Here is a 27,995-nt window from a genome sequence, read left to right on the forward strand (position 1 = left end):
AAAGGTTAGTATGCAGGTGCAGCAAGTGATTAAGAAGGCCAATGGAATGTTGGCTTTCATTGCTAGGGGGATAGAATATAAAAATAGGGAGGTATTGCTTCAGTTGTACAAGGTATTGGTGAGACCGCACCTGGAGTACTGCATACAGTTTTGGTGTCCATACTTAAGAAAAGACAGACTTGCTCTCGAGTCAGTACAAAGAAGGTTCACTCGGTTAATTCCGGGGATGAGGGGATGGACATATGAGGAGAGGTTGAGTAGATTGGGACTCTACTCATTGGAGTTCAGAAGAATGAGAGGCGATCTTATTGAAACATATAAGATTGTGAAGGGGTTGGATCGGGTGGATGCGGGGAGGATGTTCCCGATGATGGGTGAAACTAGAACTAGGGGGCATAGTCTTAGAATAAGGGGCTGCTCTTTCAAAACTGAGATGAGGAGGAACTACTTCACTCAGAGGGTGGTAGGTCCATGGAATATGCTGCCCCAAAAAGCTGTAGAAGCTACATCATTACATAAATTTAAAACAGAAATAGAGAGTTTCCTAGAAGTAAAGGGAATTAAGGGTTACGGGGAGCGGGCAGGAATTTGGACATGAGTCTAGGTTCGGATCGGACATGGCCCTGTGGTTAGCGGAGCGGGCCCAGGGGCCGTGTAGCCTGATCCTGCTCCTATTTCGTGTGTCTAATTCTATTAGATTCAGGAGATGGTTCTGTGATAGTAGATTGGCGGTTAGGATCAGATCAGCCATGATCTTATTGAATGGCGGAGGAGGCTCGAGGGGCCGATTGGCCTACTCCTGCTCCTATTTCTTATGTTCTTATGTTCTTATGAAAGAAACCCCAATCTATACAATCAAAGAAAACAGAAGTATAGCCCCTATAATGGTGTGATACAATTCAAAATGGAAAAAAAAACACTTAATTGTGCTCACCTGCTGACCTTTTCCCTTCCCAATGGAAATGAAAATTGGGAGAGATGTCTGAGGGGTGGCAGAATCGATATCGCCCATTTTATGCTATCACCCAAAGTCAAAAAGACCTCCACTGTCTTTTGGATGAGAGATTAAACTGAAGTCCTATCTGCCTTATCAGGTGGATGTAAAAGATCCCATGATACTATTCGAAGAAGAGAAAGGAAGTTCTCCTGATGTCCTGGCCAATGTTCATCTCTCAATGAACATCACTAAATTTGATTATCTGGTCATTTATCTCATTGCTTTTTGTGGGACCTTGCTGTGCTGCATTTCCCTATATTACAACAGTGACTATCCTTCAAAAGTACTTTAATGGCTGTGAAGCACTTTGGGATGGCCTGAGGTCATGAAAGGCCTTATATAAATGTAACTTCTTTCAAAGTTCTGACAGAAGGTCATTGACCGAAAACGTTTTATGTCTTTCTCTCTCCACAGATGCTACCTGACTTGCTAAATATTTCCATTTTCTGTTTTTATTTCCGATTTCCAGCATCCGCAGTAGTTTACTTTCATAACTTTTTCCTTTGATTAACATGAAATCATAGGATGCTACAGCACAGAAATAGACCATTTGGCCCATCACTTCTGTATTTATGTTTTCTCCACATAGGACACCCAGTCTAATGCCACTCTCCCACTCACTTTCATTACCTTTAACATTCCTCTTTTTTAAGCAGCTATTGCATTCCCTTTTAAAAGTATCATGGACACTGTTTCAACAGCAGTTTGTGTCAGAGAATTTCAAATTCTATCCCTTCACTGTGTAAAGAAATTATTTCTAAATTCTCCCCTCCCCCTTGAATTCTTTTTATTTGTGTCCTCGATCACCATTAACTTTATCGTAAATCCTCAAAAACCTGAAGGCCTTTATCCGGTCAACCCTCAACCTTCTCAGTTCTGATGAGAAAAACCCTAGCTTCTCAAGTTTCTTCTCATAATTTTAACTATCTCTGGTAACTTCGTATTAAATCTATGCTGCACTTTTCCCATTCCGTTATGTGCTGAAGTCTTGGTGTGGAACTTGAACTCATAAACTTCTAAACTGGAGGGAAGAGTAGTGAATTGATAGAAATATGGACCAATGAATAGAAAGCTGTAAAATCTGGTTTGCTTGAAAGTGCAAGCATGTCACAGGTAGGGTCGCCAAACCTCCAGGATTGTCCTGGAGTCTCCAAGAATTGAAGATTAATCTCCAGGACACAGCTGTAAGCAACCAGGAGAAAATTTAAAAGCAAAATACTGCAGATGCTGGAAATCTGAAATAAAAACAGAAAATGCTGGAAATACTCAGCAGGTCAGGCAGCATTTGTGGAGAGAGAAACAGGGTTAACGTTTCAGGTCGATGATGAAGGGGCATCGCCCTGAAACATTAACTCTGTTTCTCTCTTTACAGATGCTGCCTGACCTGCTGAGTATTTCCAGCATTTTCTGTTTTTATTTCAGGAGAAAATTTATATTGGCATTCAAAAATTGTGTGCTTTTTTTCATTTTCTTTGAACACTTTTGTTCATTAGTTAGAGTACATACTGGAAATGGAAAAAGGGCTGGGAGGTCACGTGATGTAACTTCCAGGAATACATCCAGAGCTGGCAACCCTAATCACAGGATAAGCTTTCAGTGAAAGTTTAACAAACCAAAAATCGAAGGCATAAAATTCATGCAATGAAACATCTTCTGTAGGTAGCCTCTTCATGATCACAATGCCTGTAAAGTGTTTCCATGAGAGAATGCTCTTATCCTTTCCATTAAAATAATTACCCAGACATAGATAAATGATATTCTGATATGCTGAATGCTGACTGTTGTCAAAGATGAGTGGTGGGGGAGGGGGAGCTAGTTTCATTTCTCTTCATTTCTGCAGCACTGTGCCTCTCTGCTTTTTCAAATTGGTTACTGTCAGTGCAACTGAGCCAAGCCATTACACTGCTCCATTTGGCCAAATTGCTTTCCATCAGTGTCATTCACTTTTGCCATTATTCTCATTGCTGCCTCCAGAAATAGTTTAATACAACAGACCCTTTCATAATGCGATTTTGGGACGATGTACAGAAAGTGTGGAGGAGGGGATTTCTCTGGCTGCTCTGTTGGACACAGAGCTGTGAACTATGCATGTTTTCCCAAAGATCATGGCACTAGAGAGCATCACAAGATGCTACTTTCCCTCTGTTGATCATTTACAAATGTTCTGCTCCAAAGTGAAAAAAATTATTTAACCCTTAAAAATGTGGTCAAACTTGCTTGTTTGCAGCACCATTGGATTGCAAGGACTGCTAGTGATTACCTGAGAAGAACCCTTTACATAAAGATAAATCTGGTTCTGTCAATGATGCAACCATGTAAATCTTAAAACTTAGGGCTTGATGGCACTTCTTACACTACAGGATTTCAACTAGAGATAGGCATGTGGTTTTCCCATCGTCGGCATCATTCCGAAGCGTAAACGAGTTGAAGTTTGGTTTTAGCAAATTAAGCTTAGGGAGCTTATTCTCCATCTTTATACCCTGTATCTCTGTAGTACATTGTGGAACCCAGCACGCTGACTTAAATTGGACCAGAAGCGGGTGTAAAAGTAGAAGAGCGGCACATGGAAGTCTCTCTCCTGAAGCAGGATTCCCGATCGAGCACAGAAGTGACATAGCAGTTAGGCTGGTTTAGCAATCACTCCTTATGTTCAATTTGTAGCCAATGAAAACCCAACGTTTTGGAACTTGCTCCCATTTCTAAATTTTTTTTAATTCATTCATGGGATGTAGGCATCGCTGGCAAGGCTAGCATTTATTGCCCATTCCCAATTGCCCTTGAAAAGGTGGTGGTGAGCCGCCTTCTTGAACCACTGCAGTCCGTGTGGTGAAGGTACTCCCACAGTGCTGAGAGGAAGGGAGTTCCAGGATTTTGACCCAGCGACGATGAAGGAAATGTGATATACACCCAAGTCAGGATGGTGTGTGACTTGGAGGGGAACTTGGAGGTGGTGGTGTTGCCATGCGCCTGCTGCCCTTGTCCTTCTAGGTGGTAGAGGTCGCGGGTTTGGGAGGTGCTGCCGAAGAAGCCTTGGCGAGTTGCTGCAGTGCATCTTGTAGCTGGTACACACTGCAGCCACGGTACGCCGGTGGTGGAGGGAGTGAATGTTTAAGGTGGTGGATGGGGTGCCAATCAAGCGGGCTACTTTGTCTTGGATGGTGTCAAGCTTTTTGAGTGTTGTTGGAGCTGCACTCATCCGGGCAACTGGAGAGTATTCCATCACACTCCTGACTTGTGCCTTGTAGATGGTGGAAAGGCTTTGGGGAGTCAGGAGGTGAGACACTCACTGCAGAATACCCAGCCTCTGACATGCTCTTGTTGCCACGGTATTTTTGTGGCTGGTCCAGTTAAGTTTCTGGTCAATGGTGACCCCCAAGATATTGATGGTGGGGGATTCAGTGATGGTAATGCTGTTGAATGTCAAGGGGCGCTGGTTAGACCCTTGCTTGTTGGAGATAGTCCTTGCCTGGTACTTGTGTGGCACGAATGTTACCTGCCACTTATCAGCCCAAGCCTGAATGTCGTCCAGGTCTTGCTGCATGCTGGCATGGACTGCTTCATTATCTGAGGAGTTGCGAATGGCACTGAACACTGTGCAGTCATCAGCGAACTTCCCCACTTCTGACCTTATGATGGAGGGAAGGTCATTAATGAAGCAGCTGAAGATTGTTGGGCCTAGGACACTGCCCTGAGGAACTCCTGCAGTGATATCCTGGGGCTGTGATGATTGACCTCCAACCTCCACAACCATCTCTCTTTGTGCTAGGTATGACTCCAGCCAGTGGAGAGTTTGACCCCCGATTCCCATTGACTTCAGTTTTACTAGGGCTCCTTGATGCCACACTCAATCAAAGGCTGCCTTGATGTCTAGGGCAGTCACTCTCACCTCACCTCTGGAATTCAGCTCTTTTGTTCATGTTTGAACCAAGGCTGTAATGAGGTAGGGAGCCAAGTGGTCCTGGTGGAACTCAAACTGGGCATCAGTGAGCAGGTTATTGGTGAGTAAGTGCTGCTTAGGTGAGAGAAAGAAGGTAAGTAAATGGTATAAAGTTAAAGGTGTACAGTTGGAGAGGATTAGAACAGGTAATGTAGATGGGAAAAAAAAGTAACATTGCAGTTAAAAATAGGAGAGAGCATGGGGAAGAGAGAAATTTAGAAGAAACATAGGACAACTGAGAAAGCAGAACTAAAGTTTGTAAATTTTTTTGTTTTTAACTGAATTGTACTTTAGGTGTTATAGGGAGAGAGAGCTGCTCCTGATATTTCAGTATCTTTATGGGTGTAATATTGTAAATTGAAGACCAAAGAAACATGGGGAAGGCATTATAATGCATCTTCTGTGTCATTTGAATATTAGAGTGAATCTGCGGCTCGTTTCTTCTTAACTTGCCTCCAAGCCTATCAGAAATGCAAGCCATGCAGCAACTGGGATGGAGATATTAAGTTATAGTGCCCCTTTTTCTGGTTGGTTACACCTTGTAATGCCCTGTGTGTGCCAGTTTACAAAAGATTAAAACATCTGCCCCAATAAAAAAATCATCGGTCATAGGGAGACATTCTTTTCCCTGGGCTTGCTGTCCGTCTAAAGATTCAAGTTATAAAATACACTGTCAGATTAAATGCTTTACCTATATTATGAAATTTCACAGCTTGTGTATATTTTCCATTTTATTACTTCTGAAATTTTATTTTTGTACAATTAAGCCCACAGACCATTATTGTTTACCCATCAGTCCTACTAAAGTTGCAGATTTAACGATGAAGTTAAAATCAAATATAAAATAGCATGAACTGAATCTAGAAGAAAATTGAGCAGCACTCACAAAAATGCACCCACGCAATGCATCAAATGTTGATGAAGTTGTTTCTGGAATTCAGAACACAAATATCATCATAATTTGAAAACCTTTATCTTTGAAAAGAGTGGTGTGGGAAAAGGGGTTTCAATTCATGGGGCACTGGCACCAGTACTGGGGAAAGAGGAAGCTGTTCTGTCGAGTCGGGCTCCACTTAAACCGGGCTGAGACCAGCGTCTTGGTGAATTGAATAACTGGGGCTGTAGATAGGGCTTTAAACTAAATAAAGGGTGGGGGGGGGGGAGGGGGTCAGGTGAGAGGAAATTTAGAAATCTAAAGAGAAAGGTCAAGGCAATAGAGCAGTGTAGCGATTTGGGTAAAAATAAGCAGAGAGTGTGACAGGAAGGGACAGAGGGGGAAAAATTGGGTCGCGCCCCTTTTGGGGCACTAACTTCGCAGGGGCACCCCAAGAGGGAGATGGGGCAGTACTGGAAGCGCCTCGCCTCCCTCTTGGGGCACTGTGAGTGAATATCGTGATGCTACGTGCCGCAGCACCATGCCTTCCTCCCCTTATTAAATGGGAGGGGCCTAGTACAGCGCGACCCGGGGCCCAGCTGGGCCACCAGGGATTGGAATGCCGGCAAAAGAGCCCAGCACTCAAGAAAAGTGCCGAGCTCACAGACCGCAGCTGGCACTCCGCAGCGGGGCTGCACAGAAGGCCGTGGACGGCAAAGCGGGCAGCTGCTGGCAGGCAGCCAGCAATCAAAATGGCCACCAGGCACCGTCCCTTTAATTTGCGCCGCCCCAGCCGCAGTTAGGCCCCCCTGACCCTGTCAGACATAGCGTCCGGCGGTAAGTCAAGGGGCCCTACGGAAGATCGCAGCTGGGGCGCGAGCAGGGTGCTGCGCACGGCGATTACGAACCTCCAGCTGAATTTTGCGGAAGGCGTTAGCTGCGCCGTGCCCAGGCACTAGTTGCTTTACGCCCTGTTAGTGCCCTCTTAGGGTGCTAACGGGAGGTGCAAATCAACCAAATTTTCCCCCCAGAAAGTTTAATGGTAGCAGTGCAGCAGAGAATAAGGTCAAAGCAGGGAATAATGGTAAAAAAAAATTAAATTAAAGGCTCTTTATCTGAATGTACAAAGCATTCATAACAAGATAGATGAACTAGTGGCACAAATAGAGATAAATGGGTTTGATCTAATAGCCATTACAGAGACATGGTTGCAAGGTGGCCAAGGTTTGGAACTAAATATTCCAGGGTACTTGACATTTTGAAAAGACTGGCAGAATGGAAAAGGAGGGGGGAGTGGCCCTGATAATAAAGGATGAAATAAGGACAGTAGTGAGAAAGGATCTCGGCTCGGAAGATCAGGAAGTAGAATCAGTATGGGTGGAGATAAGGAATAACAAGGGGCAGAAAGCACTGGTAGGAGTAGTATATAGGCCCCCCTAACAGTAGCTATACCGTAGGGCAGAATATTAATCAAGAAATATTAGGAGCTTGCAACAAAGGTAATGCAATAATCTTGGGGTCTTTAATCTTCGTATAGACTGGACAAATCAAAACAAGGCAGTCTGGAGGACAAGTTCATGGAATGTATTCAGGACAGTTTCCTAGAACAATATGTCATGGAACCAACCAGGGAACAGGCTATTTTAGATCTTGTATTGTGTAATGAGACGGGGTTAATTAGCAATTTCATAGTAAAGGATCCTCTGGGGCAGAGTGATCATAATATGATAGAATTTTACATTAATTTTGAGAGTAACTTGCCTAAGTCCAAAGCTAGAGTCTTAAACTTAAATAAAGCCAATTACATAGGTATGAGGGGCGAGTTGGCTATGGTAGATTGGAAAAATAGATTAAAAGGTATGGTGGTCTATAAACAGTGGCTAGCATTTAAAGAAATATTCAATAATTCTCAACAAAAATATATTCCATTGAGAAACAAAAACTCCATGGGAAAAGTGATCCAACCGTGGCTAACTAAAGAAGTTAAGGATAGCATTAAATTGAAAGAAGAAGCTTATAATGTTGCAAAGAATAATAGTAAGCCTGAGGAGTGGGAGAGTTTCAGAAACCAAAAAAGGTTGACCAAAAAAATTGATAAAAAGGGAAAAAATAAAATGAGAGAAAACTAGCAAGAAATATAAACGCAGATTGTAAGAGTTTCTACAAGTATGTAAAAAGGAAAAGAGTAGCAAAAGTAAACGTTGGTCCCTTAGAGGCTGAGACAGGATAAATTATTATGGAGAATAAGGAAATGGCAGAAACGTTAAACAAATATTTTGTATCTGTATTCACAGTAGAAGACACAAAAAGCATACCAAAAATGGTGGGGAACCAAGGGTCTAATGAGGGTGAGGAACGTAACATAATTAATATAAGTAGAGAATAAGTACTAGAGAAATTTATGGGACTAAAAGCCGACAAATCCTCTGGACCTGATGGCCTACATCCTAGGGTTCTAAAAAGAGGTGGCTGAAGAGATAGTGGATGCATTGGTTTTGATCTTCCAAAATTCCTAGTTTCTGGAGAGGTCCCAGTGGATTGGAAGGTCGCAAATGTAACACCACTATTCAAGAAAGGAGGGAGAGAAAAAAACAGGGAATTACAGGCCAGTTAGTCTGACATCAGTTGGCAGGAAAATGCTGGAATCCATTGTTAAGGAAGTGGTATAAAGTTACTTAGAAGATCATAACATGATTAGGCAGAGTCAACATGGTTTTATGAAAGGGAAATCATGTTTGACAAATTTATTCGTTTTTGAGGATGTAACTAGTAGGGTAGATAAAGGGGAACCAGTGGATGTAGTATATTTGGATTTCCAAAAGACATTCGATATGGTGCCACATAAAAGATTATTACACAAGATTAGGGCTCATGGGGTTCGGGGTAATAAAGTAGCATGGATAGAGGATTGGTTAACAGACAGAAAACATAGAGTAGGGATAAACGGATCTTTTTCAGATTGGCAGGCTGTAACTAGTGGGGTGTCGCAAGGATCAGTGTTGGGGCCTCAGCTATTTACAATCTATATTAATGAACTAGATGAAGGGACCGAGTGTAATGTATCTACGTTTGCTGATGATACAAAGCTAGGTGGGACAGTAAGCTGTGAGGAGAACACAGAGTCTGCAAAGGGATACAGATAGATTAAGTGAGTGGGCAGTAAATTGGCAGATGGAGTATAATGTAGGGAAATGAGAAGTTATTCACTTTGGTAGGAAGAATAGAAAAACGGAATATTTTTTAAATGGTGAGAAGCTTTCACATGTTGGTGTTGAGAGATTTGGGTGTCCTCGTGCAAGAAACACAGCAAGCTAGCATGCAGGTACAGCAAGCAATAAGGAAGGCAAATGGTCTTTATTGTAAGGGGGTTGGAGTATAAGAGTAAGGACGTCTTGCTACAATTGTACAGGGCCTTGGTGAGACCACATCTGGAGTACTGTGAACAGTTCTGGTCTCCTTGCACAGTTCACTAGATTGATTCCTGGGATGAGAGGGCTGTCCTGTGATGAGAGATTGTGTAGAATGGGCCTGTACTCTCTGGAGTTTAGAAGAATGAGAGGTGATCTCATTGAAACATACAAGATTCTGAAGGGGATTGACAGGGTAGATGCTGAGAGGTTGTTTCCCCTGGCTGGAGTGTCTAGAACTAGGGGGCATAGTCTGAGGTTAAGGGGTAGGCCATTTAAGACTGAGATGAGGAGGAATTTCTTCACTCAGAGGGTTGTGAATCTTCACAATTCTTTGACCCAAAGGGCTGTGAATGCTGAGTCTTTGAGTATATTCAAGGCTGACATAGATAGATTTTGGGACTCTAGGGGAATCAAGAGATATGGAAATCGGGCAGGAAAGTGGAGTTGAGGTGGATGATCAGCCATGATCTTAGTGAATGGCAGAGCAGGCTCGAGGGGCCTTATGACCTACTCCTGCTCTTACTTCTTATGTTCTTAACATGGAAAATAAGTGGCTCGATTTTCATTGGACTGTTGAGGCAGGATTGGAGGCGTGTGGGGGGTTAAAATTGCAAAAACTGGTGGGCCTCCAACACACCTCCAAGCAATTTTCATTAAATCGTGTCTAATGGTCCCGTCTCCGTCCCGCCTCCAAGAGGCGGGATAGGCCATTAAGGCCCTTAACAAGCACTAAATTGCCTCTATAATGCCATTTTGAAAGGCCTTTGCGATTTTAACCTTTTTCCCACGTGAAGCCCGCCTGTTCTGAAACACGACGGTGAAACCTGGCGGTAGCACAATTGGATAGCTGACTTTTAGCTGCAGCTTCACCATTAAAGAGGATATTTGATCAGCCATCATTTGCTGCGGAAGTTTGGAGCCTGACATCCATCTCCAGTGTGACCTCCTGGGAAACCCCTCTCGCCATCTTGACTGAGCGCTTCCTCAACTGAGGCATCTACCAGAAGCATGGGAGCCATTTATTTCCTTCCCTTCTGGACATCAGATGAGGACGAAGACCAGCAGCGGCACCAGCATAACCATGAACTACAGCAGCACCAACAACAGCAGAACCAACAGCAGCAGCAACAACAGGAGCGCCAAGCTGGGGCTCACCCACCTGAAGCTGCACAGGACAGAAGGTGCCAGCGCGCGACCACATTGCTGCCCGGGATGCAAGGAAAGCACTCATCTTGGCTAGATTTGCTTAGCCAAGCCAATCAAGCACTTTTGCCTCGCAGCTTCTTACCTGAGCATCAACAATGGCCAAGAACCAGCGGATTCCTAGCTATTTGACCACCATACTGACAATTGCAAGTAATCCTAAGCCCACAATGTGGAAGTCCCATTCGCGAAATGACACACGCCACAACTACAGCAGTAGCCATCAGATTTTTTATTTACATGAATCATCTGATGGCTTTTTAGCATAAAACATCAAATTTCACCCAAGTGACTACCCTTGTGACTATTTGTGTAGTATCTTTCTCTTACGCATGCTCCTACATGGTGCTTCCCCTGTGGCTTCAGCAGATGTGGAGGCCCCTTGCTCACTTTCTTGCTGCTCCTGTCGTGACACATTTGGCGGGCGTCCTCTGGGGTTGCGAGACTGTGAGGGCTCGGCAACAGTCTGCTGCTCCTGCGGCTGTGTAGGGGTTGAGACGCCGATCTCAATTGTGTGTGGACTCTGGTGGGGCTCTGACTGAGGGCTCTGCAGTGGCATGGAAGTGTGAGTGCTTGGAGAGGAGCCCCCACTTCCTTGATGTCTGCCACCAACTTCCCTCTCATGGGTCAGGTCCCCCTCAGCGCTTGCAAGTGGCTTGAGAGCACCTTGCTGCACCCGTATCTGCACAGGCAGTCCTACTCAGAAGGACTTCATGAAGGTCTGTTTTCTCTGTTCAATAGATGACCATCGCTCCTCCAGAGATGTCAGTCTATTCTGAACACTCACCATGTTTTCTACACTCTGGCAACTTAGCTCCTCCATGGCCATAGCCATCCTCTCGTCTACTGTAGCCATCCTTTCCCTGGAGGTTGCCATCCTTTCCGTGGTGATGCGTTCATGCGCCAATGACTCCACAAAGGCTCTGCTCATGTTAGCGATGGACTCCTCCATTCGCTCCACACTCACAGCGACCCTGGAGCCAAAACCTGCCAGAGACTCCTGCATCTGTTCCTGGAGTTCCAGCACCGCTGATCTTGTGGATGGACCCAGAGGCAGAGGGTCGACATGCAGCTGAGCCGAGCTGGCAGAGTCCTGCGTCCTCTGATTAGGACACTCCACTGCTGTCCCTGTCTCCACAATCTGCTGCTGCTCTCTTGTGAGCTGTGATACACCAGGTGACAACACTACTCTATGTCCCGAAGGTCCCACCGAGGTGTGAGTGTCTGCACTGGTGCGGGGTGCGCTTAATTCTGCTGACGCTGCGCCCTCAGAGGTTGCAGCTTCCTCTGAGGAGTCTGGATGCTCAGGCTCTTCCTCCTGGCTAGTGGGAATGGGTGCTTGCGATGGTCCTGAGGGGGAGTAAAGGGAAGAGTCAGAGATGTGAGGCCAAGGTTACATGCACATGGCATATTGCAGATGGTCATAAGTCCATCTGGTAGAGCTTCAGAATCATTATCAGCGACTCATGCAATATCAATGAGAGAGATGGAAAACTATTCTGTCACCAGCTTGCTGTGATGCACCCGTCTGTCCATCCCCCACTTGCACATCGTCCTCCACACCCATGATCTCCAGGACCGCCTCCTCCTAAGGGGTGAAGTGGGCTACTGAGGGTGGCCCTCCTCCTGTCCTCGCTCTTTCCCTCTTATTGTGGGCTCTCTTTTCCTGCAATGAGGGAGACAAGTGGAGGTTGAGTGAGAATGAAGGAGTGAGTGTAGAGAATCCATAGCATAGATGCTTAGAAGGAGGCAAAGATGGAGTGAGGTGGCAAGACCAAGGGCCCTCCCTGTGTGTTGTCAGTTGTTTTCATAGCATCACAGTGATAGGGAGTGTGAGGGCTGCATAGTCGAACAGTTAGGTGAATGTGACCATAGAGAGAGGGAATGGGTAAGGGTGCATGGATGTCAGTGTCAAGTGGGATGTGGAGGAAGAGATTGCTAAAGCTGAGTGCTGGTGAGGAAAGGCAATGGGGATCAGATTGAGGGTGATGGGAAATTCATACTCACTTTTCCAGTGCACAGAAGGTCATGAAATCTCTTCCTGCACAGAAGCCAGGTTCTGCGGTTTACTGACAATGAGTTGACCTCCTCTGCCACCTGGATCCACACAGCCTTGGTCTGCTGGGGAGGCTTCTTCCTCCCTGAAGAAGGGAAGAGCACCTCTTTATGTGCTCTTGCTCCCTCAACTAAAGCCTGCAGGGCCACGCCATCAAACCGGGGTGCAGAGCTAGGTCTCTGGCTGGCCATTCTTCCTGCAGGTGCCTCTCACTGCAAAGGCCAAAAGGTTGGCAGCCTGCAGAAGAAGCAAGGCTTGTTGCAGACCTTAAATGCAGCAGCAATGATGATGTCATCGGAGGTGACTTTCAGACTGGAAAAACACATTGGCCATGGGTTCCCACATGTTGGAACTCAATTGGCCAATTAAGTTAAAATCGCATCAATCTCCCACATCGATTTAGAATCAGGGGGATAACACGAAATGCGGATTACACAACCCCAGCCCGCCCCAGTATCAAAATCCAGCCCAAGGTCTCCGATTGCGGAAGGTGGGTTGGCAGTCGTGGATCCAGGAGGCATGTATAAAAGGCACTTACCTCCTGGATCCAGCAATCTTCATCTTACTTTAGCTGGCGGGTTTCACGAGGCCTACAAAACCCGATCAGCTACAGTTAAATTTAAAATGGTGGTTAAAGCTGAAGCATGATATTATAATATTTCAATGGACGATCTGCCTTCTTGCAGCGAGTTGGAGGCAGTTTGGGGTCGGGATTCAGACTTTTAACACTAACTTCCCACCTGACCTCGACTCACCCATTTATTTGGGTTAAAATTCCCCCTACGTTTCAGGTCGATGACCTATCGTCAGAACTGGAAATGGTTAGAGACGTAACAGGTTTTAAGCAAGTACAGAGACAAGGAAAGGGGGAAGGGAAGGGAAGAACAAAAGGGAAGGTCTGTGATAGGGTGGAAGGTGCCAGAGATTAAATTGCAAAAGGGATGATAGGGCAAGGCAAAAAGAATGGCAATGGGACAAGTAAAGGAGCAAAAGAGTTGTAAAGGAGAATATCAGAATCATGAGCAGCAGCTGTCATCCGAAAAAATGGGGGCAAAGGTTATGGTCTGAAATTGTTGAACTCAACGTTGAGTCCAGAAGGCTGTAAAGTGCCTAATCAAAAGATGAGGTGCTCTTCCTCGAGCTTACGTTGAGCTTCATTGCAACAGTGTAAGGGGCCAAGGACAGAGAGGTCAGAGTGGGAGTGATTCGGAGAATAATAATGACAAGAGACCGGAAGTTACAACTTGACACATGATCCTCACCGACGGGAAAATCCTCATTGCTCGTGCAGAGTTGGGCTAGCTGCCCCTCAACTGCCCAGAAATTACATATGAAAATTTTATGGCTGATGCAAACAGGATCAGGGCCTGTTTTCATCAATGTAAGGGGATGCCTCAAAAGATCCAAAGCATCATTCGGCATATTTTAGCTCGCATAAAAGTGAAATTGGAACATTACAACAGATCGACGCACCTGAGCTCCATTTGAATAATTTAGCCCTGAGCTTCGTAGTATTGCAAAGTGGTTTTTTTGATACTGTCTACACGTTTAATCTCTGTATTATTGAATTCCTGATATTGAAGCTTGGTGCTGTCATTTCACCAGTTGTTTTGTGTGGGACAATCTGAGTGTCACTGTTCAGTTCTCTGTACCTCATATGGTTGTGACTGACGGAATTCAACCGATACTAAATCCAAAATTAAGAATGAAATGTTAACCCTATATATTTAAATCTTATTTCCTGACATTAAAGCTTTTAATGCAACATTCAGCGTGTCAGATGCCAGTCTGCACCCTCCTTTCTTCTATAAGCCTGATGCAATGGTTCCCACATATCTGTCAACGCTGTAAGAAGAAACTCGACGCTTCCACTGATTGGCGCACTAGGCCCATGTGATCCCAGGTACGCTTCCGCATACGTTGCACCACTGGGATCTGTGGGTCATTATGCTGTCGTCGAGTACACAGCATCAAACAGCAAGTTCGTGAAGGAGGGTCCCCATCAGGTAAGTTCATAGTCTATTAGGATGCTGGCGGCCTACTCCGTAAAATCTGCCCCATTAAGTAGTTTTTTTCTAAGGGAACTTCTACTGAATTGTCCATTAAATATTTCATCATAATACAAGCGCAGTGCCATTGACCTCTCTATTCCACTCTCTCCTAGAAAGTTCTTCGGAGCACAGATTGGCCCAACCACCTTATATTTTTTTGCCTGTCAATAATAGTGCTTGGTGGTGCATTATAGATTACCAAAGATTATAAAGTGTGAATTAAATTCATAATCAAACCCTATAAAGACAGCTTTGTACTCTGTAATTAATTATTTTGTGTTTTTCATTTTTTTTTCATTTTTAATTTATTTTGCCTTGTAAATTAAATAACTTCCAAAATAAAGTGGCAAAACATAGGAACCAATCAACTGTACAGAGTACATTTTTAAAAACAGCACATTATGCTGTTCAGTTACCATGGGCAACACTAGCTTCCATGTACACTGTAACACTGCTATAGAAGCAGTAAATATGTTCACAAGAAGTAATAAATTTCCCTGAGCATTAGAATGTCTCCTCTCTGTTGCCACATTTCCATAACAAAGAGGCCAAGTAATATGCTCACAGGCTGCTTACCCTACTGCTCTTATACACCTTCCCCTTTGAGAAACTGCTTTGTCTCCACTTGCCACTTCCTCTTGATAGCCTGTCTGGAGATGTGAATGTTCAAAAGTAGGAAATCTGGTGCATGAGAAGGAAGCAATGATGGAATAAAATAGGCACGTTAATGCATGCAGTTCTTGGCAATGCATTATAGGAACACTATTGCAATCACAGAAAGGGTACAGTGCCGATTCACTAGAATGATAGACGGAATGAATGAGAGATTACAGTTATGAAGGTTAAAAAAATTGGAGCTTTTCATTGTAACAGCAGAGTAGGTGAAGAGGAAATGTAATAGAGGTTTGAAATTTATGAAAGGTTTTAAGAGAGGGCAGTAGAAGAAGGCATAAACCCAGGATTATCACAGGAAGAATGAAAGGGAAAGTTAGAAAAAAAATCTTTTCACATAGGTTATTAGAACATGGAATGTTTCACCACAAGTGGCAATTGAGACAACGGATTAGATTTTAACTTGGGCTTCTCAGTATAAATGGGGCGGCAACGGCTCAAAAACGGCTGACTGCACCATTTACACTAGTGCTCTGGAGGCTGCCACCCTGCTGCTGGCCAATTCAAAGCACCTACCTGTTTTAGGCAGTGAACTTTTTAATATTTGAGTTGATTTCTGCCTGGCCGAAGCAGCAGGAGGTCACAGCAATTTTAACCGCTGGGTCTCAATTAATTGTTTCCAGTTCACTTTCCGACGAGAACCGAAGAAATGGCAGGAAGGGGGCATAGAGTGGCTGTTGGCAGGTGAAAATCAGGTGGCCTACCGGATTCCAGGTACATGGCGGAGAGGGTGTGTCGTGGGGATCTCATGGGTGGGAGGAGAGGGAGTGTGGGGCAAGGGCAATTCTTGTGGGAACTGAAGGGGTGAAAGTTTTAGGCTTACTAGAAGGGCCTCTTCTGTCTTTGGACCAGCTCTAAACTTGCTTCTGCCAAGCGGGAAGGCCGCAGTGGCTTCCGGGCTCAGGCCCCAGTTAAAATTGCATCTAGTGACGTTACAGAACCTTGATTTGCATAAATTTATGAGGCTCCTGTCTGCTTTAGGTAGGCGTCTCATCTGCCTGCAAGTTAATATTAGAAATATTTGCATTTGAGTGGATAAGTAACCGACTGGTTATTAACTGTCCGCCCGCCTGGGTTCTGCCATGTAGGTCGGGTTCAAATCAACCCTAGAAAGTTTTACAAGACGACAAAACTGAACATGCCAGAAAGGTTAAATCTGGTTGGGAGACTGGGCCAAAAAGGGAAAGACCTCACATAATATAGAAAAATGCAAAAATATGGCACTGGAAAAGGAAAATAAACATTGAGAGTAATAAATAAATGGGAACAGTCTATAGGAAACAACACAAGAGAATGATTGGGGGTTTTAGTGAGAATACTTTTAAACCATCAGCATTTCACAATCTATTCACCCTCTGCATAAAGATGTTTTTCCCTAAATTCCCTACCCATTGAATTCTTTTTGTGATTACCTTAAATTTGTGTGTTCTTGCTACTATTTTGCCAACCAATGAAAACAATGAATCATTATTAACTTTATCATAAATCCTCATGAGCTTGAAGGCTTTTTATCAGGTCAACCCTTAACCTTCTCCGCTCTGGTAAAAAAAAATTCAAGTCTCTCTTCATAACTGTAACCGCTCATCCCTGATCAGAATTAATGGTCAGAAAACTGTAGGCAGCATGGGCCCAAATTTGCAATACACACTGCTGGTGGGCAAAATTCCTCACTGGCAGAACAAAGTCTGAACATTACTCTTCAATGTAATGCTTTGTGTAGAAATGAGACAATTGTTGCTGTTTGTTAAAATGTACTGATTAGATAACTCACTAAGCTTAAAATCAGCGAAATGCACAGCACAAATGGAGCTTTCTGTTATCTATGGTCCTGATCACCAAAAAAAAAATGAATGCAAGGGCATAGTTGAGGCATAATTATATTGCACAGAGCTGAAGAACCCACTTTGGGTGCAAATAAGGGAAATGGGTGCAATTTGAAAAGTGTTTTTTTTCCCCCCTTGAGTCTTCGCTCAAACTCATTTGCCTAACGTTGAATGCAAAATCTGCCATAAATCAGCACATTTTAAAATGTAACTTTTTTTTAAAAAAAATTTGCCTTGAAAAATTTTCCATCATATATTGGTAACTTGCTGTAATTTGATTAATACAGCTGAAAATGGATTTATCACAAAAAATAAGCATTTTAAAATTAATGTCAATCCACCACCTGTGAGTAACCCGATTTTAAATGACTGAAAATGACTTTTGAAAAATGTTACAAGTATACCTTTGACATGCAAAGAAAATACAATTTAGTACTTCATATTCATCCTCCAGGCATCAATAATGCAGTTTGTGGAATTCTTTTGAAAAATATCAATATTCTTCACTTCACCGCTTTAAGCGCTTCACCTTTTCCATAATGGTTCATACCATGAGGAAATTACAATCCTTGGTGCTTTTCAAACTTTATTGTTCGGTAATCTTCTTAGTTTTGCAGAAAGATCTGATGCAATACTGATAAACTCGGCCTTCAGCATTGCTGCCGCACTTACATTACTTCTTCTGCTCTTATTGACTCTTCCATTGGTATCATAGTTTGAATCTCTACTATGCTTTTCATATTAACATTAAAAGTATGGAACTAGAAAAGGTCAATTGTTCATCAAGCTATTCCTGCACAGAGCATGATCAATTTGCCCTACTGTGAACTCTACCCAACCCACACAAACTCCTTCAGGTGGCAATCAACTGCAGGTGATTCTTGCAGAAGATAAAGTTCACTGAAATTTCTCTGTGACTCCCAAAGGTAATTAAGTGAATCTCTAGAGATTTTTATTCAATCTTACAACCCACACTACTCAATTCTGACCTGCTGCCTTCCATAGAGATGACTGATCCTTTATCTACATTTATGCAATGTTTTAGTGGAATAGTTAATAGGAAGATAGGAGTTGCATGATTTTGCCCATGCAGTTTAACTTGTAGGTTCAGAATTCAAAACACTTGAATGCTGGATCCGATGCAGGGTCCATTGCTGTCAGAATTTGAAGGTTCCCATTGGTTTGGAGATTGATTGTAGCAATCACTGGATCCAAGATAGTGTAGTTATTCAATTTTCCAGTAATGTAAATCCTCATGCTAAAATGCATTATGGATGTTTAACATGGCTAAAAATGGTAACAGATTGCTAGCAGTACAAGAGAAACAACCAGGTCTTATAGGAGCCTCAATTAAATATCTGTACATAATTGTCTGTAGCATTAATTTGTAGCTTTTGGTCAAGTGTGACCCTTATACATTTATCTTTCTCAATCTATCAAAACCTTTGCTGTTACATAAGAAAATGTTCCCCGTCAAGCAAATAAAAACTTGACAATATTAGGATCTCGTCCATCAAGGTCCTAAATTGACCTTCTTGGATGAATCAATATTTTCTCCATTTTTCATAGAACCATTTCAAACAATAAAATGGCACGCTCCACACCCAGACTCTCAAAGTTTTCAGCATTTAAGTGCCTTAGTAGCTGTTTAAACAATGTACTGTACCATGATTGTCTTATTTTGTTCCTTCTCAGGATGTGCATATTTAAGTGATTGTTAGTGGATCAAAAATAACAATGAAACATGGATTATTCTCCCATTTCTTTCAAACGACAGACAAACACAGCCCTAGGTCTTCCATCTGGATAAGTATGAAAGGACGCAAATATCAGCATTATTTAAAACCTTGCTCTGCTTTTGTCTGAGAATTGTTTGGAATCCCATGATAATATTGACTACAAATCTTAGAATCCAATTGCAATGACACCTGGGACTATACAGAACACAAAGGTGTGAAATTGGTCTTCAGTGATGGCGCAAAATGGGCAATAGCACAAAACGGGCAACAGCAAATCAACACCCCTTTCTACACTTTGTCCGGTCACCAGAGTTCAATTTGACCTCCAAAGAATATTATGCAGAGAGGCTGTTTTGATAATCCAACACATTGGTATTTTTCTAAAGAATCTCAAATCTACCAGTATAAATGAGAATAACGTTGGCCCTGAAATTGCAGTTTCCAGATGGTGTACTCGGAGAGTATGCCATCGTAATCCATTTGAAAGGCTCCAAAATTTCTGGGTTTCCACATGCCCGAAATCCGGAACTTGCGATCTGTCAAGGCACGCCTTGAAAGATCATCTGAACTGCCTGAAAAATGAGTATTGCTGGCGGAGTTGGGCTATTTGCCCAACAATTGCCCACGCAATCTTACGGCTGGTAAAAGCAGGCATAGGGCCTGCTTGCATCAGCATAAGGGTATATATAAGGATTAAATAAAACATTTAAAAATCCAAGATTATGCACATACACTTTAATTGAGTTTATGCAAATATTGGCCCAGATTAAGATATATAAAATTATTTATCAATGAGGTTGGTGCGATGAAGGAACTTATGAATAAATTTGCAATTCAGTACATTGTTTAATTATTAAAATTCTGTACATTGTATGATGATTTGGGGATTCCACTGCATATCATTAGGGGATTTCCTTTGTAAGTGATTGCAATGGAATTCTCCTTTGTCATTGGAGGACCAGGCACACGTGATTCCAGGGACGCTTCCGAACCACCTGCATCCCTGGGATTTGTGGGCATTTATGTTGCCATCTGCCTGGAAGCCTGAAACTGCAACTCTTTGCAGCCTGGGTGCCAGGAGGTACTTTCGGAATTGTTTCACGGGTCGGAGGTGTACTCCTGGGTACGCCTCCGACGCAATTTCTAGGCCATTGTGCGCACTGACACAGACCTTAAAAAAAACTTGCATTTATATAAGCGCCTTTCACAACCCCTAGCACATCTACTTAGCAACAAAAGGGGGAATCAGCTCCATAGGCGTTGATTCAGCATGGAGGCAGTTTTGATTTGTGTCATTTGCTGCAAGGATACGTGCAGCCAACCTGACCAATAGTTCAGCTCCTCCTTCAACTGTATTGCCTCCACCTCCTTCCCAGGAATCATCTACAGTATCAATTGACGTGTTGCCCATAGATGTATCAAGGAGGTGACTGATGGCTAAGTCAGCATGCCACTGAATAGAACAGCAATGTGATATGGCTGCCCATTGTCACCACACTGCTGCATTTTGGCCCCATGAGCATCAGCTGCAGTCGTGCTTTGAAGGAAAGTCCTCACGACTGCCTGACTTCTTCTAGTTGCTGTGTCGCACTCAGATTTCTTTCCCCCCCGCCCCAATTGTCCCATCAGGTCCACTTCTTCGGCTTCAGGTCGACACTCCAGCTCTCTACTTTGTACCATCTGGCATGTTTCTTCCAGCCAGCTCCAGCTCAGAGTTTATGCTCCAATGACAGCATCAGTACCTTAGCTGTCAGACCCGTTAGCTCCAACCCTGGTTTTCTGTTCAAGGTTGATGGTGTCATCAACCCCTCCAGGTGTGTGTAAATTTATAAAACTGCCTTCTTCAACCCCCACTCCCACTTCTTTCAGCCCCGTTGCAGCTCTCATTAAGTTTTTGAATGGTCCTGTTGGCTCCAATTCCTCCACAAGGCCACATTGGATACTTATACACAAGGCCAGGATTTTGCTGGAATGACTGAGTTAACCATATATTAATCAATCAGTGGCATATGTATTGACTTAAAACGTGTGTGTCTGGAACCATTCCAAAATCAGAAAACAGAAATCAAGTCCATTGTGCCCCACTACTAGAATGACAGGTATCCTATTCCCAGGAAAGGCCTATTGCAGTATTTTATTTAATAGGTTTTGAAAGATCCTGTGCCACTTAGTGCAGGGCACTATGCCACTATGAAAGGTTTGGACCAATTGGATCCAAGTATGCTTTACTGCTGTGTATAGAATTTAAGCATAAGGGGGAGTGGGAGGATTCAGGAAAGAGTAAATTTAAAAGCAGCGAGAGAAATGCCAAGGCTCTACAGCAGAGTAGAGTTTTGGGTAAAAATAAGCAAGAGTGAGTCAGGAAGGGACAGAGAGAGTAACAAAGGTAATAAGGAGAGAAACAAAGATATTAAAGCACCAGTGACTAAGGGGACATCACGGAAAAATAGAAATAAGTCAAAGCTAAAGGCACTAGATCTGAATGCGCGAAGCATTCGCAACAAAATAGATGAATTAATAGCGCAGATAGAAATGAACAAGTTTGATCTAATAGCCATAATGGAGACGTGGTTGCAAAGTGGTCAAGGTTGGGAACTAAGTATTCCAGGATACTTAACTTATAGATGAGATAGGCAAAATAACATCAGGGAAAAATAGATAAAAGTTAAAACTAAAGGCACTGGGTCTGAATGCACAAAGCATTTGCAACAAAATAGATGAATTAATAGCACAGATAGAAATAAATGGGTTTGATCTTATAGCCATTATGGAAACGTGGTTGCAGAGTGACCAAGGTTGAGAACTAAATATCCCAGGATACTTGACTTTGAGTGAGATAGGCAAAATGGAAAAGGAGGAGGGGTAGCCCTGATAATAAAGGATGGGATAAAGACAGTAGAGCGAAAGGATCTTAGCTCCGAAAATCAAGAAGTAGAATCAGTTTTGGTGGAGCTAAGAAACAGCAAGGGGCAGAAAACATTGGTGGGAGTTGTTTATAGGCCCCCAAACAGTAGGTGTAATGTAGGTCAGAGTATAAATCAGAGAATTAGAAGCGCATGTAACAAGGGTAATACAATAATCATGGGGGACTTTGATCTACATTTAAACTGGGCAAACCAAATTTGCAGTAATAGTGTGGAGGTCGAATTCATGGAATGTACGCAAGATAGTTTTCTAGATCAGTATGTTGAGGAACCAACTAAGGAACAGGCTATTTTAGATCTAGTATTGTGCGATGAGAAAGGGTTATTTAATAACCTTGTAGTAAAGGGGCCTTTAGGGAAGAGTGACCATAATATGATAGAATTTTATATTGAATTTGAAAGTGAATTAGTTAATTCCGAAACTAGGGTCTAAAATCTAAACAAAGCAAACTACATAGGTATGAGGGGCGAGTTGGCTAAGGTAGATTGGGAAACTACATTAAAAGGTATGTCGGTAGACAAGCAATGGCTAGCATTTAAATAATTAATACATAATTTACAACAAATATACATTCCTTTAAGGCACAATAATCCTGCAGGAAAAGTGGTCCTACGGTGGCTAAAAAGAGAAGTTAAAGACAGTATTAGATCAAAGGAAGAGGCCTATAATGTTGCCAAAAAGAGTAGTAAGCCTGAGGATTGGGACGATTTTAGAATTCAGCAAAGGAGGAGCAAGAAATTGATCATGAAAGGGAAAATAGAATAGGAGCGTAAACTAGCGAGAGACATAAAACAGACTGTAAAAGCTTCTATAGGTATGTAAAAAGGAAAAGTTAATGAAAATAAACGTGGGTCCCTTACAGGCTGAGACAGCAGAAATTATAAAGGGGAATAAGGAAATGGCAGGGAAATTAAACAAATACTTTGGGCAGGATTTTCATTGGGCCATGGAGGCGGGATTGGAGGCATGTGGGGGGTTAAGATCTCGAAATCGGGGGCACGAACCCATCCCGCCCCCAACCCGCCTCCATGCCAGTTTCAAAGGAGGCGGATACCCGACCTGTGCTGTGAGCCGCCTTCCCGAGGTGGGAAGGAGATTAGTGCCAATTAACTGCCTGTTAACAGGTAGTTAACAGGCAGTTTTTAGCCTAATCCCTATTTTTATTCCTGAAGTGTGGGGTTCCCGAAGGCTCCAAACCACGCCAAGTTAGCGAGGCGGACCGTCGGGCTGAAGGGCTTGGAGGGTTCGAGATGTCCAGTGTTCAGGTGAGTGACGGGTGCATGAGTGCAGAGGTAAGTGCGTTTGGTTTGCGTAAAGTGTTTAAAGAAGTTTTACTTACCTTTTCTTACCTTTACAGCCTTCCTTCCTTCAGGTCTCGGGAGCCCCTCATCTTACCGGCACAGAAAGCAGAATGGCTGCGAGCTGTCAAAAGTTGCAGCATTCAGCTCTCTGTTCTGGAGAGATCTCTAAATCAGCCTGAGAGGAAGGAATTAACTTGGAGTACAGATTGTCAGTGTTTGACAGCTTCAAACAGCTGTCAAACACTGATATTTCATCTGTCAAAAGCTCTTGACAGATGAAATGTCAATCTGTGACGTCACCTGTTGCCGGGTGGCCCTTAATTGGCCTGCTGAGCCCGCTGGGCGGGCTCAACAAGGTCAATCAAGTGAAAATCGCATGGGTTGACCACAACTCAATGGAGGCGGGACTACAAACCCAAAAATTGTAGTCCCGCCTCCTACACGCCTCCAGTATCAAAATCCAGCCCATAGTGTCTGTCTTCATGGAAGAAGATGCAAAAAACTTCCCGGAAATAATGGAGAACCAAGGGTCTAGCGAGAATAAGGAACTGAAAGAAATTAGTATTAGTAAAAAAACAGTACTGGAGAAATTAATGGGACTGAAAGCCGATAAATCCCCTGGACCTGATGGCCTACATCCTAGGGTTTTGAAAGAGGTGGCTATAGAGATAGTGGATGTATTGGTTGTCATTTTCCAAAATTCCATAGATTCTAGAACGGTTCCCGCAGATTGGAAAGTAGTAAATGTAGCCCCACTATTTAAGAAAGGAGGGAGAGAGAAAATGGGGAACTACAGACCAGTTAGCCTGACATCAGTACTAAGGAAAATGCTAGAATCTATTATTAAGCACATGGTAACAGGGCACTTAGAAAATAATAATAGGATTGGGCAGAGTCAACACAGATTTATGAAAGGGAAATCGTGTTTGACAAATCTGTTTTCGAGTTTTTTGAGGTTGTAACTAGCAGAATAGATAAGGGGGAACCAGTAGATGTGGTGCATTTGGATTTTCAGAAGGCATTTGATAAGGTGCCACACAAGAGGTTATTAAACAAAATTAGGGCTCATGAGATTGGGGGTAATATACTAGCATGGATTGAGGATTGGTTAACGGACAGAAAACAGAGTAGGAATAAATGGGTCATTTTCGGGTTGGCAGGCTGTAACTCGTGGGGTACCGCAAGGATCAGTGCTTGGGCCTCAGCTATTCACAATCTACATCAATGATTTGGATGAGGGGACTAAATGTAATATATCTAAGTTTGCTGATGATACAAAGCTGGGTGGGAATGTAAGTTGTGAGGAGGATGCAAGGAGGCTTCAAGGGGATATAGACAGGCTAAGTAAGTGGGCAAGAACATGGCGAATGGAATACAATGTGGAGAAATGTGAAATTATCCACTTTGGTAGGAAAAATAGAAAAGCAGAGTATTTTTTAAATGGAGAGACATTGGGAAATATTGGTGCTCAGAGGGACCTGGGTGTCCTTGTACACGAATCACTGAAAGTTAACATGCAGTTACAGCAAGCAATTACGAAAGCAAATAGTATGTGGGCCTTTATTACAAGAGGATTTGAGTTTAAGAGTAAAGACGTCTTACTGCAATTATATATGGCCCTGATGAGACCACACCTTTTTGAATATTAAGGGAATCAAGGGATATGGGCATAGTGCAGGAAAATGGAGATGAGGTAAAAGATCAACCATGATCTCATTGATTGGCAGAGCAGGCTCGAAGGGCTAAATGGCCTACTCCTGCAGATAGGCTAGATGGAGCAACAGTCTTCTCCTGTCTGAAACTGTTACTACATTGCTGTGTTACCTAAAGCCATGGAGCACTAACACCCAAAGAGGTAGAAAGGAGCCGGCTATACCCTTGGATTGGCTTCACTTCCATCTGCTGGCTTCCATGATTGATGCTTCATTCCTCTCCCACTGGACATTTCAGGTTCTCATCCGCTCTATCATTAAACACATGTGGCTTCTCAAAAAGATGCCTAGATTAAATATGTGTGCAGTAAATAGAAGGTGAAAGAAATTATTGGTCCATTTAAAAATTATAGCGGGAAGTGAAAACTCTAGGACAAAGTAACAGCCGAGTTGTTAAATAGTTCCTTCGAAAAGATTGGAGGGAATTTTTTGGGGGGTCAACGGGCGTTTCGGAGGCGGGTCGGGTGGGAAATTTTCTTTTTGACAGCGGGTCAGGAGGAGGCAATTCAGGTCATTATGACCTTGTTAACAGCCCATTAAGAAGTATTTTGTGCTCACCATTACATTTTACGAGGTCGCCCACGGGGTCCATGCTGCTCGGGGATCACGTCAGGTAAGCAGGTTGGGAGTTGCATGACCACAGAATCATCTCATTACTTGACAACATGAAATGTGCTATAAAAGCTCCCATCTCACAGCTGTTCACTTTCTAAGCTCAGAAGCTGTTGCTTACTGCATTTGGAAGACAGATTAAGCTTTATGCAGGTTGCAAGTGTTTGGAGTAAACTCTCTATCCAGTGTCACCTCATTGGAACAGCCTCTCTCATCATTGACAGATCATTTCTGTCATCTCAGGTTCACCTGCCATCTATTACATCAGCATTGGTGCCCTTGAAACAATCTCACCTTGGTCCTCAGAATCCCACCACGGTCAGCCCCAACACCAGCAGCACCAGGCACACCAGCAGCACCAACAACAACAACACCAACCTTCTTCGCAATCAACTGATGCTGCATAGGACACAGGGCATCAGCACCTGACCATATTGCTGCCTGGGAGGCCAGGGATGGCCACACCATGGCCATATTTACTTCACTTGATGCTGTACACCCTGGCTGCCACATGATGCACCAGGTTGGCACCACCCCACACCAACACCATAAAGCATCCCTACAATGCCCAAGCCATTCCTTTCACACTCATCACAATTGTGGGGGGTACCGTTATGTCTCACCATTCACTGCAACTCACTAAACCACTTCCAAAGGTGCATACAGATCTGTACAAAACGCAAAGTGTTGAAAATAAAGGTTTTAATGTTTGCCACCACATTAACAGAAACCTTCCGTGAACATTGCATAAAACACAGAAGTGCCTACCCTTGTGTGTTGTTAGTTAGTATGATTGCACTAGGATGAGGGTGAGTGTGAGGGGTGGCTAGTAAGATGGGGATGTGAGAGAGGGATGGGTAGAGGTGCAAGGTAAATTGATGTGAGTAAGGATGTGTAGGAGTAGGGTAGGGAAGGCAGGGTGATGGGAATGTGATGAATGGCACAGCAGGATGAGGTTGAGTGTGGCTTTGTACTAACGTTTCATGATCCACTGAGATCATTGAAAGGTTTGTGTCACTGCAGCCTGGTCCTCCTGATGACATCCCTGCTTGTGCCCTCCTGTGCAATGTGCAACCAGGCTGCGTTGGTCTCCTGGGGAGGTCTCTTCCACCCATAGGAAGGGAAGAGAACCTCCCTGCGTGCTGTTACATGGGAGAGCCTTAGTGCAGCCATGCACCTCTGTGCATTGCTTGTCAGTGTTTGCAGCAGCTCAATGCTGTAGAACACTGACAGCACAACTGTCAAAATCAATTTGCGCATGGTCCCTTTAAGGAAACCGGTTGATGACCCGGTCATCAAATGATATGATCAGACCTGCTTCCTTCAATTGGCCGGCAAATGCTCTGTGTGGGCTTAACAAGCCCAATCAGGGAAAAATCATTCTACACAGCGGGCTGGAGCCAGCAGTGAGGCCGAAACCGCCACCGACGTCGTCCGCCACGGACACGCCAAGGTAGGGGAAATCACAGCCATTTTGTTTAACTCAGAGTTCAGATTTCCAACAATTTCTGGACAGTATGCAAATAATGACAGATATTATTATGAATATAAAATGTTAGATGCTTTTAAAATAGTCAAAGTATCTGCTCCAGACAACAAACACCCAAAGTGGAACCACAGAGGTTTACAGCACAAAAGGAAACCATTCAGCCCATCACGCCTGTGGCAGCCGCTTTTTATGATAATTCAAAACTAATCCGTCTGCTCAGCACATCCCCATGAGCCTTGTGTCTTCCTCTTATTGAAATGTTTATCTACTTTTCTCTTAAAGGATGTCATGGCCTCTGCCTCAACTACTCTCTGTAGCATATTATTCGATGCTCTAATGTCTCTCTACAAAAAGAAATTTCTCACTGTCTTAAAAGAGAAGGGAATGAAATTGGGAAATCTTTGTAAGTTTACTAAATTCAGAAGATTGGAAAGTCACTATTGGAACTCTGATATAAAAGAAGGTTAAGAACAATTGCAGACCTATACATTTGTAGACCTATACATTTAACATCAGTTATGGAATAGTTTTAAGGGTTAAGGGTAGAAATTACTGTTGGCAACGATATTATACAGGCACTTTATACATTTGTGCCAAATTCCTCTCTGCTATTTTAACAGAGATGTCAATCCATAAAACACACAACAACATCTCACAGAGAGAAAGCGATATGAGCATGTTAAGTAGTCTTACGATAACAGCGCTCTTCTATTGGATGAATATGTGTAGAAGGTTAACGTTAAAAAAAAACACATTCAGAATTAATTCAGCAAGGGATGGTTATGCTTCAATAACTAGTTGCCGTTTATTTGGAGATATTATTGACATGGTGGGCAGGGGAATGGTAGTTGATATTAAAAATGAGAACTTCCAAAGAACTATTGACAAATTTCCACTTTGCCGGTTAATAACTATGGTACGAAGTCACAGAGAGGTGGTAAATTATGCTGCTGGATATACATATGGCTCAAAAACAGGAAACAGAGGCTAGCCATGAAGAACTTTTCAATCCGGAAAGAGGATTTGAGGGGGTTACCCAAGTATTCAATCTTGGAGTCCTTGAAATAAAGTTTCAGGCAATGTATCCATTAATTTTCATAGATGCAAAATCATGGCGAGTGTGGCCGCTGTGTCTGGATGTGTGATTCTGGCAGACAGAACTCCATGCTAGGAGAGCAAATACCTTGCTGAATT

At 43.3% G+C, this 27,995-nt stretch overlaps 1 protein-coding gene across 10 annotated transcripts in view; it reads right to left on the reverse strand.

Moving 5' to 3' along the window:
* The window catches only part of LOC147114800 (RNA-binding Raly-like protein), an 859,876-nt gene that overhangs the window by 344,556 nt on the left and 487,325 nt on the right, over positions 1–27,995 (reverse strand). For 7 of the 10 annotated variants that reach the window (XR_015078991.1, XR_015078992.1, XM_085992749.1 and 4 more), the window contains one exon: positions 15,105–15,209. The exons of the other annotated variants lie outside the window; for them this stretch is intronic. Coding sequence is in view for 5 of the 7 variants with exons in the window: in XM_085992749.1 (XP_085848875.1) it covers positions 15,105–15,209 (105 nt within the window). In the remaining 2 variants the exon portion in view is untranslated. The remainder of the gene's footprint in view (positions 1–15,104; positions 15,210–27,995) is intronic. 10 annotated transcript variants of the gene reach the window in all.

This window comes from Somniosus microcephalus, chromosome 7, assembly GCF_052327205.1.
Source record: "Somniosus microcephalus isolate GS21.2 chromosome 7, FLI_Smic_1.0, whole genome shotgun sequence".
Classification (NCBI taxonomy): Eukaryota; Metazoa; Chordata; class Chondrichthyes; order Squaliformes; family Somniosidae; genus Somniosus; species Somniosus microcephalus.